Below are 20,742 nucleotides of genomic sequence, written 5' to 3'. Positions count from 1 at the left end.
TAGGTGTGATATGGTACTGATAAGAATGTATGTTTTGTGTATTTGAAGTGGAGCGTTCTATAAATGTTTATTAAGTTTACTTGTTCCGGGTCTGAGTTCAAGTCCTGGATATCCTTGTTAATTTTCTATCTCGTTGATCAGTCTAATATTGACAATGTGATGTTACAGTCTCCCACTATTATTGTGTGGGAGGCTAAGTCTCTTTATAAGTCATTAAGAACTGTCTTATGTATCTGGGTGCTCCTGTATTGGGTACGTGTATATATAGGATCATTAGCTCTTCTTGTTGCATTGATCCTTTTACCATTATGCAATGTCCTTCTTTGCCTCTTTTGATCTTTCTTGCTTTAAAGTCTATTTTATCAGAGGTGAGAATTGCAACTCCTGCTTTTTATTTATTTATGTTTGCTCTCTGTTTGGTTGGTAAATCTTCCTCTGTCCCTTTGTTTTGAGTCTTTGTGTATCGTTGCATGTGAGATGGGTCTGGATACAGTGTACCAATGGGTTTTGGCTTTTTATCCAGTTAATAATATATATGAGTTTAATACTGCCATTTGATGCTAGCTGGATATATTTTTGGAAAGGCTGATACTGGTTGCTCCTTTATATGTATAGTGCTTCTTTCAGAAGCTCCTGCAAAGCAGGCCTGGTGATGGTGAAATCTCTAAGTACTTGCTTGTTTGCAAAAGATTTTATTTTTCCTTCGCTTGTGAAGCTCAGTTTGGCTATATATGAAATTCTGGGTTGAAAGTTCTTTTCTTTAAGGATGTTGAATATTGGTCCCCACTCTTTTCTGGCTTGTAGGGTTTCTGCTGAGAGATCTGCTCTAAGTCTGATAGGCTTCCCTTTGTGGGTAACCTGACCTTTCTCTCTGGTTGCCCTTAGTATTTTCTTCTTCATTTCAACCCTAATGAATCTGACGATTATGTGCCTTGGGGTTGGTCTTCTTGAGGAATACCTTTGTGGTGTTCTCTGTATTACCTGGAGTTGAATATTGTCCTGTCTTACTAGGTTGGGAAAGTTTTCCTGAATAATCTGAAGAGTATTTTCCAACTTGGATTCATTCTCTTCATCACATTCAGGTACACCTATCAAACGTAGATTAGGTCTTTTCACATAATCCCATATTTCTTGGAGACTTTGCTCATTCTTTTTTATCCTTCTTTCTCTGATCTTGACTTCTCATTTTATTTCATTAAGTTGGTCTTCGACCTCTGATATCCTTTCTTCTGCTTGATCAATTCAACTGTTAAAACTTGTGCATACTTTGCGAAGTTCTCGTGTTGTGTTTTTCAGCTCCATTAATTCACCTATATTCCTCTCCAAATTGTCTATTCTCATTAGCATTTCGTCAAACCTTTTTTCAAAGTTCTTAGTTTCTTTGCATTAGGTTAGAACAAGTTCTTTTAATTCACAGAAGTTTCTTATCATCCACCTTCTGAAGCCTACTTCTGTTAATGGAACACACTCCTTCTCCATCAGGGCTTGTTCCATTGCTGATGAGGAACTGTGATCCCCTTTAGAGGGAGAGGCATTCTGATTTTGGGTATTCTCAGCCTTTTTATGCTGGTTTCTTCCCATCATTGTAAATTTATCCACCTGTCAACTTTGTGATTTCTGACTTTCAAATTAGGTTTCTGAGTGGATGTTCAACTTGTTGATTCCCAGCGCTGAAATCTGAGCAATCCACTGTGCCGGCGGAAACAGCGGTATTAAGATTGATGGTGCTTTTCTGCCTGGGAATCGGCCAAAAGGGGACCCAGTCCCACTCACTCTGCACCAAGAACTGCCGCGCTGAGGCGCCAGCAAAACGGCCACTCTGGCCACAAGAGTCGTGCTGGCGACCCATGGGGCTCCTCCGCTGGGAATCTCCTGGTCCGTGAGCAACAAAAATTTGTCTGAAAGTGTGGCGTCCTCTCATTCGCTGCACTTTCACTGGGAGCTACAATCCCGAGCTGCTAGTGGTCAGCCATCTTGGATCTCTCTCTTTCCTCTGTTGTTATACCACAGCAATCAATACAGAAAATGTCTTTGTCCAGATGTGTGGGGGGTTTCCCCATACACCAAGCAAGCAATCAGCTCTACAGTGAGCACCAGCTAGGTGTCCTCCCATTCCATTCTAACACTGTCTACTTGAAGGTAGCGTCACATGCCACAGATTGAGGGCTTATTCCCCAAGACTGCCTGCCAGTTGCAAGTCCAGGCATCCAGAAATTCTGACTGACTGGCTTCCACTTGGGATTCCCACAACCCCTGCTTTGGTTTTGATTAATTTGCCAGAGTGGCTCACAGAACTCGAACACATTTACTGATATATTATAAAGGATATTGCACGCTTTGGGAGGCTACAGCAGGCAGATCACTTGAGGCCAACCTGGGCAACATGGTGAAATCTCCTCTCTACTAAAAAAAAAAATTAGCTGGGTGTGGTGGTGCACGCCTGTAATCCCAGCTACTTGGGAGGCTGAGGCAGGAGAATCACTTAAGCCTGGGTGGTGGAGATTGTAGTGAGCCAAGATTGCTGCACTCCAGCCTCGGTGACAGAGTAAAACTCTGTCTCAGAGAAGTAAAAATAAAATAAAGGATATTGCAAGGAATACAGATAGATGCATAGGGTGAGCTATGGAGGAAGGGGCGCAGAGCTTCCATGCCTCGCCTTGGTGCACCACCCTCCAGGAACCTCTGTGTTCAGCTCTCCAGAAGCTTTTCATACCCTGCCCTCTTGGGCCATTTATGGAGACTTTATTGGATGGGCATGATTGACCACCAAGCAGAAATAAAATTATACAAAAAGGGTACAATAAAATTGTATCCTTGTAGCAATTGTACAATTGCTAATGGACTGAGATAGAGAAACCCAACAATGCCTGACTGTTCAGATTCTTCTTGGCCTCTCTGTACAGCATTCCCTCTTCCAGAATATGGAGTGAGACCCCTTCTGAAATGGAGGTCTTATGACCTACAGTCAGACAAGGAAGGTCAGAGAATTTCTTGACCTTCCTTGAGAGAGAGAGAGAGAGAGAGAGAGAAAGAGAAAGAGAGAGAGAGTGAGAGAGAGAGAGAGATTGATTCTGTTTTCTCAGGCCTGCTTCTAAGGCTAAAACATCCCAACATTATTGTAAGAGCTGTGATAGTTATGAGCCAGGAACCATATATATATATATGTGTGTGAGAGTGTGTGTGTATGTAAAGGAATTCAGGGAGAGGAAGTGTGATATCATTACACAGGTAGATAGATACTGTGGACTTGAGTTTTTATTAATTCAGTTGAATCAAATGCAGCAGGTTTGAGTTGTATGCTAAAGCAAAATTTTCGGAGACCATCTCGTTTGATCTCTGAAACAAGACCATCTTGCATCAAATGCTGCAGGTTTGAGTTGTATGCTGAAGCAAAATTTTCGAGACCGTCAGCAAAGTATTTCTGGCAGAAGTGGTGCAGTCATTTCCACATGTAGCCCCTGGTAGCAGAGCATGAAGGACTTGGGGAGGGATTTATATAAATGGCTGAGTCCCATGGGAATAAACATCTACTGTGTTGTGTCTGAGGAGTCTGTAACTCTGAACAGCAGTGCCAGACTTCTGTTTGTGCTGGCACTTTTAGGAGACCCAAGTAAGCAAGCACTTCTTTACCTGGCATGCCTACGCGTGAAGTGTTTTTTGTCATTGGATTATCAGATTTGAGTTTTTGTTATGTTGTAAATATGTAGGTGCCGGGAAGCAATTTTTACCCTAGGGAAGAAAAATAAGTTTTAAATAGATGTAATCTCTTGATTCTCAATATTGCTTAAGATGAGTTCATCTCTCCTAGAACAAGAGGTGTGATGCCAGGAAAGTTGGGAGAGCTGGATAATCTTAGAAAGAGACCTGGGTGCTCAGAAGAATTTGCATTCAGGCAGTGGTTCTAGAATTGGCAAATCAGTATTATATTTAGAGATGACACACGTCTTGGCAATGTAGAATAAGATAAGCTACATGTTATCTTCTAGAATTTGATTGCCAAAGTCACAGGTCAGAATTTTAAAGTAAATGGTTTTGCTATTTGCTCTTCTTGTAGATCTGGAAGCAATGTCCCTTTAAGTCATTCCTGGTGTTTCAGGGAGACCATCAGAGTATGGCTTTGTATCATTTAAAAAAAAAAAAAAAGGCTTCAGAACTGGGGCATTGAAAGACAAAGTAAATGCATATGAAGGTAATGCCTTCTCAGAACGGTAGAGCACAGTGATGGTGAGTTTATGTAGCTATTCCCCATTTTACTCTTTTTAAACAGATATGGTACTAGCTGGTGATATTTTCCCCTAAGAATTAAATGTTGTTTGTTTCATAAACCTATAATATTTTTATAGTTTGGCAGCAGGCACTTTGGAATAAAAGCTGACTTTGGATGCCAACTCTACCATTTTGAAACCGTGGAGACTTGTGCTAATTGTTTAATTTTTGAGCTTTTCTTATTTGTAAAATGTGGGGAGCAGTACTTACCTCAAAGGCTGTTGAGATTATTAAACTGCTTATGAGAAATCTTGCCACCTAGCAGGTATTTATTAAATGTTAAATGTATTAAATGAGCTAGGAAGTAATTTATATCCAAAATTTCAGTGCTAAAGTGCAGAAATAAATATAGGAAACAATTGTTTGATTCTAGATTACCTGGGGATTTTGAAAAGGTGCTCCATTTGTTACTTTTCTTTAGCCCATTGCTTGATGTCCTTTTCCAGAGCACTTTAGAATAACTTGGCTCAAAGCACTGAATTTGGGGAATACTCAAGACTCCAAGAAATTAGTGCTTTCTAAAACAGCAGTTGAATGGAGTCATGAGGGTCTGAATTAATTTTTATAATTGTTTACTGTTACAGTTATATTACAAATGCAACTAGCTACCATTTATTTCTGGTTACTGTGTGCCAGGTACTGTGCTGAACACTTTATAAACATGTTGTCACTTAATCTCTATAGTACAGGCATTGTGGTTCTCATTATACACATGAGAAGATGAGACACACTGTGTTAGGAAATATGTCTAAACTTCCATAGCTGCTAAGATTTAAAAGCCAGGATAGTGCTATTTCAGATCAGCATCTGTGATTTGCTAGTCATGTTAATTGGGATGCCAGTAGCTTTCTCAAATGCTAATACAGGTGGAGTATCCCTTAATAGAAATGCTTGGGACCAGAAGTATTATGAATTTTGATTTTTTTTTTATTTTGAATATTTGTATTATGTGTAATAGTTGAGTATTACAAATACAAAAATCTGAAATTCAAAATGCCCCAATGAGCATTTCTTTTGAGTGTCATTTCAGCACTCAAAAGTTTCAGATTTTGGAGTGTTTCAGATTTCAGAGTTTTGGATTTGGGATGTTCAGCCTATACAACATAGAGCTTATTGAGGGTGTGGTTGGTGTTTAGAATCTTAGACATACTTTATGCCTCATTAGGACTTGGCAAGGTCCAAGGAATTGATTATGTGTGTACAGTGCCAAATTTTATGAATTTTTTTTCCCTTCAACTTTTAAGTTCTGAGGTACATGTGCAGGATGTACAGGTTTGTTACATAGGTAAATGTTTGTCATGGTGATTGCTGCACCTGTCAACCCATCACCTAGGTATTAAGCCCAGCATGCATTAGCTATTCTTCCTGATGCTCTTCCTCCGCCTGCCACCTGACTGGCCCCAGTGTGTGTTCCCTCCCATGTGTCCATGGGTTCTCCTTGTTCAGCTCCTACTTATAAGTGAGAACATGCGGTGTTTGTTTTGTTTGGTTCCTATATTGGTTTGCTGAGGTTAATGGCTTCCAGCTCCATCCATGTCCCTGCAAAGGACAGAATCTTGTTTCTTTTCAGGACTGCATAGTATTCTATGGTATATATGTGCCACATTTTCTTTATCCAGTCTATTATTGATGGGTATTTGGGTTGATTCCATGTCTTCAGTATTATGAATAGTGTTGTAGTGAACATACATGTGCATGTATCTTTATAACAGAATGACTTGCATTTCTTTGGGTATATACTCAGTAATGAGATTGCTGAGTCAAATGGTATTAATATTTCTGTTTCTAAATCTTGGAGGAGTCACCAAACTGTCTTCCACAATGGTTGAACTCATTTACACTTGCATTTTCTGGTGTTTTGATTTTGACTTTTGTTCATCCGAGACAAGTGTAAAATAACTGTGGAATGCCTATATCTAAATCACTGTTTCTTAGTCTTGGCTACACAAAAGAATCACCTGGGGAGCTTTAAGATGTAAACCAAAGAAAACAAAACAGACCCCAAAGACTGGTCCCCATTCCAAAATACTCTGATGTGAGCTAAACAGTGCCTAAGATTTCTGGAGACCAGCCCAGGGTGGACCCAGCCCTGGGATTTGGACTGAGGTGCTGGGAAGGACTAAGGTCAGTCCTCAGCAGGGTCTCATTTTGCTTGGTAGTCTGGCTCTGCAGATTGGGGTTGCCTCCATGTCTCACCTCCTACACCCTTTCCCCAACACCCTTACTTCAAACTGGAGGAAAGAGGTGGGACTGTTTTCAGCATTTGCACCATTCCAGTCAGTATGATCCTAGAAGGAGGTGTGTTTGGAAGGTTGTCATCTATCCAGCACCAGTTGTTGGATTATAACTTTTTCATTGCTAATTTATGCTTTGGATATACTGGCTCTGTGTATGGTTTGGTTTTCTATTCTGGTAACATCCTGGAGCCATCGGCTGTATTTGTAAACATCAAACATACTAATAGGTAAGCCAGGGAGCTGTTTTAAATGTTGGTTACAGGTACCTTTTTTTTCGCCATTGGAGTCATGTTCCCTGGCTTTTTTCTTCTCTCCTTCACTATTATTGGACTTCTCAACCAAACTGCTCTCCTGAACTTCTCAACCTAACTGCTCTCCTGTTCCCACCATCCCACAACCTTCTTACATCTGAACAATGACAGATGGCAGTAAACCCAGCTGTGGATGGTAGTCCAGGGAGCAGAGGGTTTTTCAGGCAGATAGTAGTTTGCTGTTGACCAGAGTGGCCTACTGGAACACAGATTTTGTGGAAACGTGGTGTTAGCAGGTTACCAGTTGGAACAATAAATTGAATGTTCACTGGCACATATTTGTCTATAGTAATTTAAATCATTTTTTAAAAATTTCATTTACACATGAGGGGGCAGTATGGGACTATAAAGGAAATGCTCTCTTGAAATAGCTTATTTTTATTGTATATAATAGTTTTTAAGTGTGAACTTTTAGACTGTTCAAGTAAAACTCCAACATCATTGTTGGTTGTTCAGCAATACACGTATGTAAGAGATACACCCTCACTTGTAACAGGTTCTGTGCCACTGTTTCTTTTAATATTAAAAATATATAAAACAGCTGTGGGACATTTACACAGTACTTTTTTCCTAAAATTATACTTTAAGTTCTGGGATACATGTGCAGAACGTGCAGGTTTATTACATAGGTATACATGTGCCATGGTGGTTTGCTGTACCTATCAACCTGCCCTCTCAGTTTTAAGCCCTGAATACATTAGCTATTTGAGGGTTTTATATTCATGTTTTGTTTAAAGCTAACTGGCTTTCTTCCTGTTTTCTGCTTCCACCTGAGGAATGTCAACCCTTGGAGGTGCAGCTCCAAAATGTGCACCTTTGGAGGTGCAGCTTCTGTTATGTTGGTATCTCTAATGTATTTTACTTTATGACTTTATCGAAGGATGAAGGGCCTGCAGTTTTGTTGGAAAGAAACCTTTGAACTGAGGTCTCGGCAGCTAGGGAGGGTCTATTATCAATCACTTCTGTATGATACACTTTCCCTTGTGGCACAAATTGGTTTTCTAAAAAGAAATTTGCTAAGCAAAGGAGCAGCAGATTTTAATTAATGTTGTTATTACTGATACATGAATGACATTGTAGATAAATTAAGGTGCTAATATTCTGGGTTTCATAAATGAAAGGGGAAATAAAAGAGGGGTTAGAGGGTATTAAATGAATTGATAAGATCTAGAAAACATTTTATGAAAAATATAAATGGAAATCTAGAAAGGTAATTTCATAAGCATCGGCTATTTTTAAATGTGTAAAAAGTATTTGCAGTCATCTGTTTCTGTTTACGTAGTTTGGAAAAAACTGAGACCAACGTTTTGGTATAAATATAACCTTCTGTAAAATTTAAGGGAATATTTGTTGTTAATGTTTTATCCTGGCTGCTTCCTTTGGAGATGAAGGGCTGTGGTACTGTCTATACCTGCTAAAGATAGTTGTACTTGTTTAGTTTTGAAATGACTTATTTGATGTGTAACAATCTGATGTTGTTTTGACTTAAATTTAATCAGATATTTTTATTTTGGAATCTTCTGTTAAAAAAAAAAGGCTATGACCTCCTCCCTTCATTGGAAGGAATGGATTTTGGGCTCTAGCCTGAATTGAATGAACTCCAGATCAAATGTTGTGATACTGGTTTGCATACAGGTTTCTGTTCATGGTAAGTAATTCATGTCCTCTATGCTTTGATGGCAGATTTTTCGGACACCGCCTGATACCACATTCCCTGAGCCCACCTGCCTGTCGTCATCACCCCCGAATGCACCACCAAGGCAGTCGAAGAGACAAGGCCAGAGAACCAAGAGGCCCGTGGCCGTCTACAATCTTTGTCTTGAGCTGGAAGATAGTAAGATGCTAATGATATTTTTTTGCTTGACAGCATGTTGAGAGTATGGCATATCATATGTCCTCAGGGCAGGCCACAGTTTTCTGTCATCTGTGTTTTAATTTCTTCTTCCCTTAAGATTATAATTTTGAGATTAACAGGGAGAATGAAGCTTTTTTGTCAGGGAGATAACACAAGTTTCAGTTTTGTTTGTCTTTGTTATGCATGGTTCTTTTTTTATTTTTAAAAGACAGCTTAAATTTCTTTTTTCGGAGACTTGTGTGACCTCCTGTGAGGTTACATAACCCTGAGACAAATGGAAGGGGAACTAAAATTAAAGCAGATCTCTTATGAGGGAAGCGGATGGAGTCTCATGTTAAATGCATCTAGATTAAAGGCACAGTTCACCATCGCACAGGCGTTTACAGCTTGTGTGTCTTACTTGCCCCATTTTTCTGACTTTCTCATCAGGCAGAATGCTGCTGCTTATGACAGGCGTGGCAAGTTGACCTGCCTACCCAGGCCAGGCTTGTGGGAACTGGGCTGCAGTGGAACCCTGACCAGTGGAAGTTCTCGCGTCCCATCCGAGCCACCCTGTGCCAGCTAATCATTGCCATGTGGCCGTGTTGTTTCAGTGTTGCCAGATTGCCCAGTTTTTACAGAGCCTAGAAATCTGAGTTTTCAACACTGATCCATACAAAACAAGACTGGGAGCCGTGCACAGGCCTCCCATTGCTGATTTGTAACCATGTGGTTATTGGTGTGAGAATAAGATGATTCTGGTATCCAAACCTGGGTTTTCAGCGTGCAGCCTGAAGCTGTGACTTGTGTTGTGAGGCCTTTCTCTTTATTGGGAACATTTGCTGAATTTGAAAGTAGACTTCATTCTTCTTCTTCTGGTCCGTTTTTAAAAAAAAAATTGGAAAGTGTGAGATGATTAGCAGAGGAAGGAAGGGGATGAGGATGGGAACAAATACAGTGCCATTGTCATAGGTATCTGCATGTGCACATGACCAGGTGGTTAATGTCCAGAGATTCACGAAAGCAGGTGACAACTGTCTTCAGCTCACCTGACTTACAGGTATCTCTAGGAAGACTCGGAATGCCTCCTGTAATGACACAGCGGGGTTAAAACGTTCTGGGATTCTTTTATATTGCTTAAGACATAAGTACATATGATACAAATACTCATTTTACAATCAGATACTTAATTTCCAGTGGAAGGGCAGGAATCATCAAAATTAAGCTATAATTTCAGAACTTCCTTTTAGACCTGATCCCAGCTAACTTTTTAATTCTGTCTCTTTCTCACGTTCATTCTTTCTCAGCAGAGTTGCTAATAAGGAGTAAAACTGACTGGTTTGAATTGCACCTTCTCTTATATCTCACTTGTCCTCTGGTGGAAGTGTTAATAAATAGTGAAATAAGCAAATGTTGGTAAGTAGGAAAGGAAAAAGAAATCAAGAGGGCACAGAATACCTCAAATGGCTCATTGGCCCTTGAGCAAAATGGAATTGACTGTGTTTCATGAGGGAGATGGTTAAAGAAGGACATTTTTGTCTTAGGATCACTTCTACTATTTTGATGTTCTTAGCAATGGAATCATAATATCCAGTCATATTTATTTAGTGGATTCACCTTTTGATCATTGGATTGCTAAGTGATTATTAATGGTAAGAAGCTTCTGTAGTGGTATTTGGCACCATCTCTTATGGGAACACTCAAGTTAGTGGATAATCATAGACTTCCTAACTTGTAGGTGATAAGATAATTCATTACAATCACTTGATTTTTAAGGGAAAAGATTGTCAGATACTCAACTTCTTTAGTCTGGTTTTTACATTCATTATTTATATGATTTGTTCTACATTTTGTATTTTATGAAGTATTTGATAGCTTTATATTCATCCTTGGTTGCAACATAGTGTTTTTTTTTTTGTTTTTTTGGAAAGTTGTCTGAGTCAGGAAAACTCTTAAGTTTGGTCACAAAGTGACTTTTATACTTTATGAAGTATTTTATAGCTTTATATTCATCCTTCTTCATTGCAACTTTGGGATTTTTTTTTAAGTCATCAGAATCAGGAAAACTCTTAAGTTTGATCATAGAGTGATTTTATCTTATCTTAGAGGTCATATGATAAGTCAACTTAAAGCTATTATTCTCCCTTGCCCTCAGTTATTTGTAGTTAAGATTTAGTTGTGTGAAAAAAAAGTTATTTCAGAGAGAACAAAGTAGGGTCTGTATTTTGTTGTAGTCTTTTATGTTTTACATATTATAGAAAAAAAGAAAATGAAGAAAAGCGAATACATTTCTTTGAAAGGAAGCATACAGGGAAAGAATACTAAAAAAACTATTCATGTTATTGAAAGTCACTTAGCATATTGAAAACTTTACTTTCAAAAGAAGGTATATTGTCATTAGGACTTAATTTTTTTTTAAAGTAGCTTGAATCATATAATAGTCAAAATAACTTGAAGGTTTCAAAAGGTTTAATATTTTTTCCGTATTTTTTTCTTATTGTTAGTAGTGAAGTGAGTTCCCATGTTAATCTAGTTTGGGCTAAAACATGCATTATAGACAACTTTGGTTGATTATTTTTCCAAATGTTCTAGTTTTTATGGGACAGATAGAAAATGTGTATATGAATATGCTGACCCCCTTGACTCATTGTAGTATAAGTTAAATTTGACTTAATTAAATCCAGGATGAATAGTTTTTGCTTTAAAGTTAGGTAGACTATCTGCCAAGATTCGAGGAACTGGCTTGGTTGACTGGAGATGTTCTTCAGCCCTATGATTTGGTCAGAGATTTGGTGTTTGAGTGAAGTGGTTTGTGGTATGTTATTTCTTCTTCTACATTGAGTAGCATATGAAGCTATGTGATGTCCCAAACAGCCAATCTTGGAACGCACTAGGAACTGGTTTCAGTTCAACATCAGGCAGATCAAAAAAACATCAGCGAAGAGTCAGCTAGCCTGTTAGAGCATGAGCCACAGTAGGATAGGCCTGGATGCAGGAAAACCCAGCCTGCATGAAGCAGGAGGGGAGATCCTCTGCTGTGAGACATGCTTTTTGTTATGTTCATTCAACCTCACCCCAACTCCCAGTTGAGGGATGACCAGTTGAATTAAATAAACTGAGTATCTTTACTTTGGTAAAGACTTCCATTGGCATTGGCACATTTAGCCATAGTCATACTGTGTATGCTCATTATTTTTCTTTGTAATATATGATTAAATAATATTAAACTTACTTGCAAAAGACTTTAAAATTCTACTTACTTGCTTAAGGATGTTTATTGGTGATTAATATGAACTAAAATGGATATAGTATTGGGTTAGTTTTCTTAAATTAGAGCAGCTGTTAAATCTTTTTGAGATTCTCATCTTTTATTTTGTTGAAGCCATATTGCTGATTTTTCATATAGCGTTTCATAATCTCATGACCATCAAAGCTGAGTAGATTTGGCTAAGTCAGTTATGAAAAAGCAAAATATGAGGTAGACTGCTAAGTGGTAAAAAGAAGATTAGAAATCAAAGGTTTGCTTTCATTTCATTTTCAAGTTATATCCCATGTTTTTATTTCCTTAGAACTACTAGTAAGATAACCCTAACAATGTTAAGTATATGTTGTGTGTGCGTTTTCTCTCGCCCACCCCAAATGCACGTCCTTACAGTCTCTTACATAAAGAGGGGCTGTTGTGTTTGTTGTAGCTCCCCCAAATACAAGGAAAGTTCAGGAACCTATATGAGATCAAAGTGATCTTTGTTATTTTTCATTCAAGGCAAAAGAAATTTTAAGCAAAGATTTGGGGAGTTGGGGAGAAGAGGATTACCATCTGAATCTCTTTCTTTATGCTAGCTCTAATTTTAAACAGAACTAGACATTTACAGAACTGGGTTTTATATGTATCTTCTTGTGTAATTAAGTATTCTGTGCCTGTCTTCTTTTGTAACATAATATAGCAGCTTACTTATTTAGCAACTTAAAAAAATATGACTTATAGCGAGTTGAAAACAAAATCATCTTGCAAGCCAATTGGCAGGATTTAATAGCATTTGAGTGTTGGTCTTACTTGGGTATCGACGGGTTGGCACTTTAACATTTGGATCATGAATGTGCTAACTGCAGCACATTTTGTTGAGCATGTGTTATTGTAGTCCTACAGCGTGGTAGATACCATGATGAGGATACAGAGCCTTCTCAGCAAAAAGTGAAAATACTACTGTTGAGTGGGGAAGAGATGGATAAGCAATGAGACGTGATCCTTTCCTTGGGTCCTACGTAGGAACATACCTTGATCTGGATGAGTCTCTAAAATCAAAGTAGGGCAAATAAGTCATATATAGAGGTCCTTTCAGCCTGAGTAATATCGCATTAGAACTTTGAATAATTAACTAAAATTTAAATATCACACATCAACGAGAGCAATACTAATGGTATAAATTAGCCATCTTAGGTAGGTTGAAAGAATCTAGTTCGATTTTGAGGCATGAGCAAGAGAATAGAAAACTAGAAGCCAGGCCACTGTGAGGTCTTTTTAAATGTAGATTTTTAATTCTAAACAATGGAATGCTGTTAGCCATTTGGAAGTTTTTTTTTTTTGTCTCTGCCATTTATTAGTGGTTTTTATTATACTAGATATGAAAATCAGAATTATACCACATATCTGTTGAAGAGCTTTTATATTCTCCACAACTTGCCACACAGTTTTTCCTTTCAAGGAGCTGATTTTCTATTCCCATTCTGTTCATCACTGTAGTGAAATATAAAACAACGTGGCAATAAGTGCCCAGTGCTAGCTCTGAGGAAAGGAAGTCTGTAGGGGAGGCTTTCTGGTTTCCTTGAAATGAGCTATTTTGGCAGTTGGGAGGGAAAGGGTTTCAGGTGAGGGAAGTAGCTTGACTGAGGCATGGCATCAGTAGAGAGCCAGAGTCAGGTGTGAGGGCAGGGGGAGAACCCCTAATTAGAAGGGGACAACGTTGAAGATTGTGAATGATAGGTGGACCTGATATGGAAGACTTGGCCAGACCTAGGAGAGACAGCCTAAGGGGGATGAATGGGTGGATTGGAGCCTGGGCCGGGGAATATGTATTCTAACGCTATACTCGTGGGCAAATTGCCTATCCTCTCTAAATCTATTTTATTAGCTACAAAATCAGGGTAATAATAGTATCTACTACTGAGGATGGTTGAGAAGGTTCAGTTGTGTGTTTAGCATAATGTCTGGCACATAGCAAGCACTCGAACTCGAGCTGCTGCTGCAGGGTAACATTCTTAAAGCCAGGGAAAGGCACTTTAGTTTTAAAATGGTAAGAGGAACCACTGAATATTTTTCAGCACGGGAGAAGAGTTATAACATTTTGAAAACAACATTTAAGGAACTTAATCTGACTTAATCTGCCAGTAGGAATCCGAAAGGCAGCTGTGGTAAAAGGCTGATGAAGTAATTTAGGCTGAGGTTGATGTTGGCTTGAATTAGCACTAGGAAGCAAAAATAAAATGGATATCTGGGAGAGATGTTAAAGTGAATTGGGGACTTCTTAACTGACTAGATGGGGAGATCAAGACAGATAAAATGGACATTATTAGCCACAGTTTAGGCTCATAGGAAAATCTATCATTGTGTTTATGTTTTTGTTTTTGTCATCAGTTTTTTCCTTGCAGCTTAAAAATAGACCATCTTTCCATCAAAAGGAAGGAAACATGACATTTTGTTAGTGTGTTCAATATGTATTCTTATCTGTAACTGCTTTGAAAAATAGATTTAGTAAAAAAGAGTGTGGAATGTCTTGGTATAAATAGTATATATGGAAAGTCAGTGGAAAGAGAGAAATAGTAAACAGTTACTAAAATGTTCCATCTTCTTAGAAAAAGAGCAGTCTAATAACCATGAGCAAAGTAGAGCTCATTTTTCTCCTATTTTACCTCACAGGCACATATATCCACATTCATCCATAGGCTCATATTAAGGGATGGGAGGCCACTCACTACAGTGAGACCTTTATTTCATTAGAAGCCGAGGTTGGATAGCTGACATTCACAGCAGCTGTGCACTCTGTAATCTCAGTTCCCAAGAGAGCATCTGTAGAACGCCTCTTTATGAAAATGTGCTTTCATAAGTGAATTATAACTACCCTGTGTTTCCCATGATGTTAGCAGGATGCAAACTACGTGGAAGTGTGAAAAGTACCACTGGAAAACCATTGTTGGCATGGATTTTCGTTGACATTCTGTAGCTATTGATGTTTCCTTGTAAACATGCTATCAGTTTGATAAAGAATTATATAATCAGTCCAGGTAACTGAGCCAAGCAGATCTTGGTCTTAAGATGGCAGTCTGTCTTTTCTCCATTCTTATCAATTTTTTTTTTGCATGGCATTTCATAGGTGGGCTCTGGGTAATAACTTCTCAAGCCCGGAAGCCTCTTGCCATCTCGTCACAGCAATGTTATGATTCCTTGACATGGAATTACTGTGTTGTGAAGTTTAATCTAAGACCAGGCTTGAATGTGTGACAGCATATGTAGACAGATTATTTCTTAACTCACTTTTACAATGATGAAATCAATGGGTTGGAAAAGGCAGCCAGAAAATTCAGGGCTGTAATTGAGTTGTGGCGTGCCTAGAAATTATGTGGGTTGCCTCCCCTGCGTTGATGTCTCCCCAGAAACCTCCCTCCGTGCTCCCCCGCCCAATGTTAGTGACAAAGTAAAAGGCAACTTCTTCTATTGCTTCCTATGTAATCTTAACTGTGCTTCTGTGTGGGATGCACATTTACCCCTTTCTCTGAAGGAGGACAAAAAAGGCTTATTTAATGCCTTAAAAAAATACATAGCTGCTTCCGTGGTGAAAATAAGTTCATGGCAGGTAACTTGAATTTATAGAAGAGAGAAAAATTCTTTAAAGCCTGTGTCCCTGTGGAGTGAGCTTTTTCTTCACTTCTAATAGCTTTTATTTTAATTTCTAGTTCTGAATTCAAGCAGCTGTCACTCTCTTTACAGCCCCCTTTGAAACTCTTGTGGCGTAGGAGGTAGCTGGGCTGTCTAAGAAACATCTTTTCAAACTAACCAAAGTATTGTTTATCCTGAATGAAATGGAATTTTAAGGCTGTCAAGAGTGACTGATTTGAAACGTTTTCTCTGATAGCCAGAAAGATGAGCAGAAATCTTGAGGGAGAAGGTACTTCTGTGTGGTCAATTCCAGGTGACTTCTATTGCTCAGAAAACTCAATGGCCCATGATTAAATGACGATGATCTAAGAGTGTCGTGTACAATTAATATAACAAAGGAAACGTGTGGCCAGTTCAGTTTTGCTTACTGAATTCTTACAAGCTGTTGAGGAAAAAGAAATGATGCAAGACTGAGTCAGTGCCAGAGAATGCTCCTCGTATTTATCATTTGTCTCCAGTTGGCTTTTCTTAGCTCGGGGTTGCATCTTTGCAGCCTGGTTCCCTCTGCATGTTGATTCTACCTTCCTCTGTGCCTTCTCAGGCTGTACTAAGAAGGGTTACACAGTCACCTTTAGTTGAAAAAAGAAAAAAAAAACCCTTTAAGCCTATTAAAATGAAATTTGGGGCCAGGCTCAGTGGCTGGTTTCTGTAATTGCAGCACTTTGGGAGGCCAAGGTAGGAAGATCACTTGGGCCTGGGAGATTGGGCTGTGGTGAGCCGTGATTGCACCACTGAGCCTAGGTGACACATCAAGACCCCATCTCCAACAAGAAAATAAAATGAATTTTGAGGCTGGCATTTTGGATCTGCTAATAGTCTTTAAAATTAGCAGCACAAGTTTTTGAGCATGAAATGTGATGATGGTAATGGTTTTTAATTTTTCTCTTTAAGAGAAATAGTGATTAAGTCTCTATTATCTTGGCTATTTTAAAAGTATACTCTTTTTGTTAAAATGTTTAGTAGTTCAGCCAGGAGCATGATACAAAATTTGGAGAGTAGTAACATTGAACAGTTACATATTAGCATATTATATACCAAGTACTGTAATATTGGTAATATTTATTAATCTTAGATAATATTCAGAACAATCCTAAGGGTAGTATTATTATCCCTATTTTATAGTTCAGGAAACTGAGGCATAGCGAAGGCCAGTTACTCACCCATCTCTGTGAGAGAGTTAGGATGGAACCCATGCAGTCTGATTCCAGGGTCTGGGTTCTTACTCTGCTAGAGTGCTGCACATAAGGGCAACTATGAGCTTCTCTTCCCTGGTCAGCACACATTGCTGTTTGTCTTGTGGGTCCCTTCAGAGATACTCTATGCATTTCTAATGTTGTTATTTTTTAATTTTATGAATGATTCTTAGTCTTTCCATTAAAGAAATGGTTAGTGTTGTAAGGGAGTCAGAGCTGTGGTCCTGAATCAGGAGATAAAGGAGAAGGAAGGACCAGGGAAGACTGTGGTTTTAAATGTGGGACATAAAACACTGTAACAAGCATAGGTCCTCCAGGAGAAAAGTCCAGGTTTGCTTTTTATGAGAGAGATGGGAGGGAAGTGACCCATCTTACTTCAGTGATATTAAGTACTGCAAAAGCATCTTGTTGTAATTTATGCAACCACTTAACCTAAATGAACAAACATCTGGTCTTGGATTGGTTGTAGTGAGGATATCTCGGGTACTTGATGATTTAACAGGCTGTTAGAAATTTGGAAAGTGAACACAATTTGGAATTTGATGCTGCCTGAATATATGAGATTTTGCTGTTAGTTTTCTTTTTTCTCCTCCTACTCCTCTCCCCTTCTTTTTTTTTTGTGTTAAATTAAAGGTAAATAATATATTCCCATGTTTGAAGAATCAAAAAGAATCTTTTTATAGATACAAAGTGGAAAGATCCACTCCACGCTATTGACTCAGTGCCTGCATCTGCAAGCCAGATCTGAACCACTCGTGTTCATGGGTTGAGCCACATAAAATTGCCATCTTGTAGGTCAAAAAATTATCTAATATCAGCAATTTCAAATGTTCCGCCCTCATATGTTGTAGGTCAAACATTGTAATCATTGAGAATTTCATGTAGTTCAACTTGTAGTTTCTGAAATTCTACTTGAGTAGAGATGTAAATTGGATTGATGATCAGTTATTAGCAAGTTTGTACCTCGTGAAACTGCTATTGGTATATGCCGAACATGATTGAATATCACCAGTTTTATATGGTTCGACCTATAGTTTCTTATCTATCCTAGAATTCTTTATATATAAGTGTATTAGGGTTCTCTAAAGAGGCAGAACAGATGGGATAGATGTACATATGAAGGGGAGTTTATTAAGGAGTATTGACTCACATGATCACAAGGTGAAGTCCCACAATAGGCTGTCTGCAAGCTGAGGAGCAGGGAAGCCAGTCCGAGTTCCAAAACCTCAAAAGTAGGGAAGCTGACAGTGGAGCCTTCAGTCTGTGGCTGAAGGGCCTAAAGCCCACTGGTGAAGTCCAGGAGTCCAATACCTGAAGAACTTGGACTCTCATGTTCGAGGGCAGGAAGCATCCAGCATGGGAGAAAGATGAAGGCTGGAAGACTCAGCAAGTCAGATCCTTCCACGTTCTTCTGCCAGCCTTATTCTAGCTGCTCTTACAGCTGATTAGATGTTAATCTCCTTTGGCAACATCCGCACCAACACACCCAGGAACAATACTTTGCATCCTTCAAGCCAGTCAAGTTAACACTCAATATTAACCATCACAATAAGCAAATATGAATATGGATTCTTATTTACTCTCTTCTGCACTGAAGAGTCAGTTCTGTACCTTTTTTGTTTAAAATTTTACAGTATAACTTGTGTTGCTTTTTATGTCAGTGCAAAGAGAGTTTTCTGCTTTTTTCACTGCTGTATAGTATTTTCTTCATTCTGTTAAATGGATGTACTCATAAGAGGACCTTTTATTCTTCAGCCCAGCCAAACACAGATGATGCAGATGTCTTACTCGCCACACATAGGCTTCTAGCCATCCTGGGATGATAAAAGATGTTTCCATAGAACTAATGTATAGTATGCTTTTGAATGAAAAAAGTTTTAAAATGGAACTTTCAAAAATAATCTCACTTTTAAAGAAAAAACTTTGTATTTAAATGTACTATAAGCATACAAGTATATCTGGAAAAATGATCAGTTATAACAATGGTTATCCTTAGATGGTAAGAGTTGGTGATTTTCTTTATACATATTGGTATTTCCTACTTGTGTCTGTAGTGTATTACTTATAAGACACACATATAAATACACATGTACATACCACATACATTTATATATGTTTAGTTTACAAACGTTTCAGCTTAACTCTGAAGCAAGCTGTGTTTCATACTTGGTGTGTTGGGTATACATTTAAAATTTTGAAGTGGAAAGAATGAGAAGCAGACTTTGGAAAGAAAGGGAATGGAGTCCCTTTAACATGAGCTGGCCGGAGAGACTTCACTGGCACTGACTGAAATGACTTTCTCTTACTGCCTCATGTTTTCCTGTTAGACTTCATGTATCTTTCACCTTTTGCCCAGGCTGCTCTCTCATGGTCACGTTGTCCTGGCATTTTGGGGGTCCCTATTACTGGAAATACTTAGGCAACAAAGAGTTTTATTGAATGGTTAATTTGCTTGTGGTTAAGTTTGGATTTAAACAAACTTGGGTTTAATTTTCTCTCAGCACATCCCTCTAAGCCTCACAAGTTTGGACAATAAAATTTTGACATGGTTTTTGCCAATAACAACTGAATTAATGGATGTAAACCAGCCAATATATAGTATATATTGAATAATTTTAGTTTATATTTTCTTGAGAGCCTGATATCTGAAGCAGAAGAGCTTCAGATATGCTTTTATGTTTGGTATGCTTTCAAATAAAATGTAATTTAGTCTTTTATTTTTGGTTATTTTTGTCCCACATTATACCTAGGTTTATTGGTAACTCACATCTCTCTCTGGCAATTATTCATTTTTAAGACAGAGTTTCGCTCTTGTTGCCCAGGCTGGAGTGCAGTGACGTGATCTTGGCTTACTGCAGTGGCACGATCTTGGCTTACTGCAATCTCTGCCTCCCAGGTTCAAGCAATTCTCCTGCCTCAGCCTCCTGAGTAACTGGGATTACAGGCCCTCACCACCATGTCCGGCTAATTTTTTTTTTTTTTTTTTGTATTTTTAGTAGAGATGGGGTTTTACCATGTTGTTCAGGCTGGTCTCAAACTCCTGACCTCAGGTGATCTACCCGCCCTCTCAAAGTGCTGGGAATACAGGTGTGAGTCACTGGGCCTGGCCTCCATCTGGCAATTAATAATAATGAACTTTCCTTTTCCTTAGGTGAGAATAGCTAAGGGAGGACAGGTGAAAAGCAAGGAGTCTGGCAGCCCTCATTGTCTCAGCTAGACTGGAGGTTGTGCTTTGAGCACAGTGCTCTACATTTCCTGAGCTGTCAAAGTGGCAGCTTCCTCAAAGTTTATGGAAGACAGTTTGATAAGTATCTGATTAGTTTTTGGTTCCTAAGAATAATAGCACCTGGTTGTTATGTTTTTTGTTTATGTAGACAAAAATTTTAGTCTTTAAATAATGCCCCAGGAGTGTGATTATGACATAAAAATGCTCTTTGCTTTATAGAGCAAAGCAATTTGCTTTGACTTGTATTGACATTGCAACTGAACTGGTCTTACTTGCTTTATAATTGAATTGCTGCAGATTTCCATCGACCTTTGCAAGAGGTAGAGGTGGTTTCTGGAGTTGTAACCTGATGCCTATTAGCTGTTGCTATAACTTTATAATGGGGTCTGTATGTTTTGTCACGTGATTGGTTTTAACAGCTGATTCTCTCATCAGCTTTTCCTGGCGTGTACTTTGGCATATTTTAGCTGTCATAGTAGCTTTTTGGGGCAATCGTTATGCTTAATTTCTTTAAATCTTTGGGCAACATAAAATAAAATCTTCTTAAGTTTATGGTGATTTCATCATCTTTTCATGCCTTAATGTGACATGTTAATTTATATTCAGGAGTTGCCTTTTCATTTTTGAGGGACATGCAGATCTGTTTGTAGTTTTGTTTCTGTGCTTTTGGGATTGGGGAGTAGGAAGCTATTTTCTTGAGAAGTCACATTTTTCTTTTTCTAGAGACGATTTCAGATACATTAG

At 38.5% G+C, this 20,742-nt stretch overlaps 1 protein-coding gene across 4 annotated transcripts in view; it reads left to right on the top strand.

Annotated features, from left to right (window-relative positions):
* ARHGAP10 (Rho GTPase activating protein 10) overlaps positions 1–20,742 on the top strand; it is a 337,434-nt gene that overhangs the window by 275,321 nt on the left and 41,371 nt on the right. For all 4 annotated transcript variants that reach the window (XM_064383837.1, XM_064383836.1, XM_064383838.1 and 1 more), the window contains one exon: positions 8,498–8,648. In XM_064383837.1, coding sequence (XP_064239907.1) covers positions 8,498–8,648 — 151 coding nt within the window. The remainder of the gene's footprint in view (positions 1–8,497; positions 8,649–20,742) is intronic.

Source organism: Aotus nancymaae, unplaced genomic scaffold, assembly GCF_030222135.1.
Source record: "Aotus nancymaae isolate 86718 unplaced genomic scaffold, 86718_ANA_hifiasm-v0.15.2.pri h1tg000033l, whole genome shotgun sequence".
Lineage (NCBI taxonomy): Eukaryota > Metazoa > Chordata > Mammalia > Primates > Aotidae > Aotus > Aotus nancymaae.
This window is presented reverse-complemented; position numbering and strand designations above follow the sequence as displayed.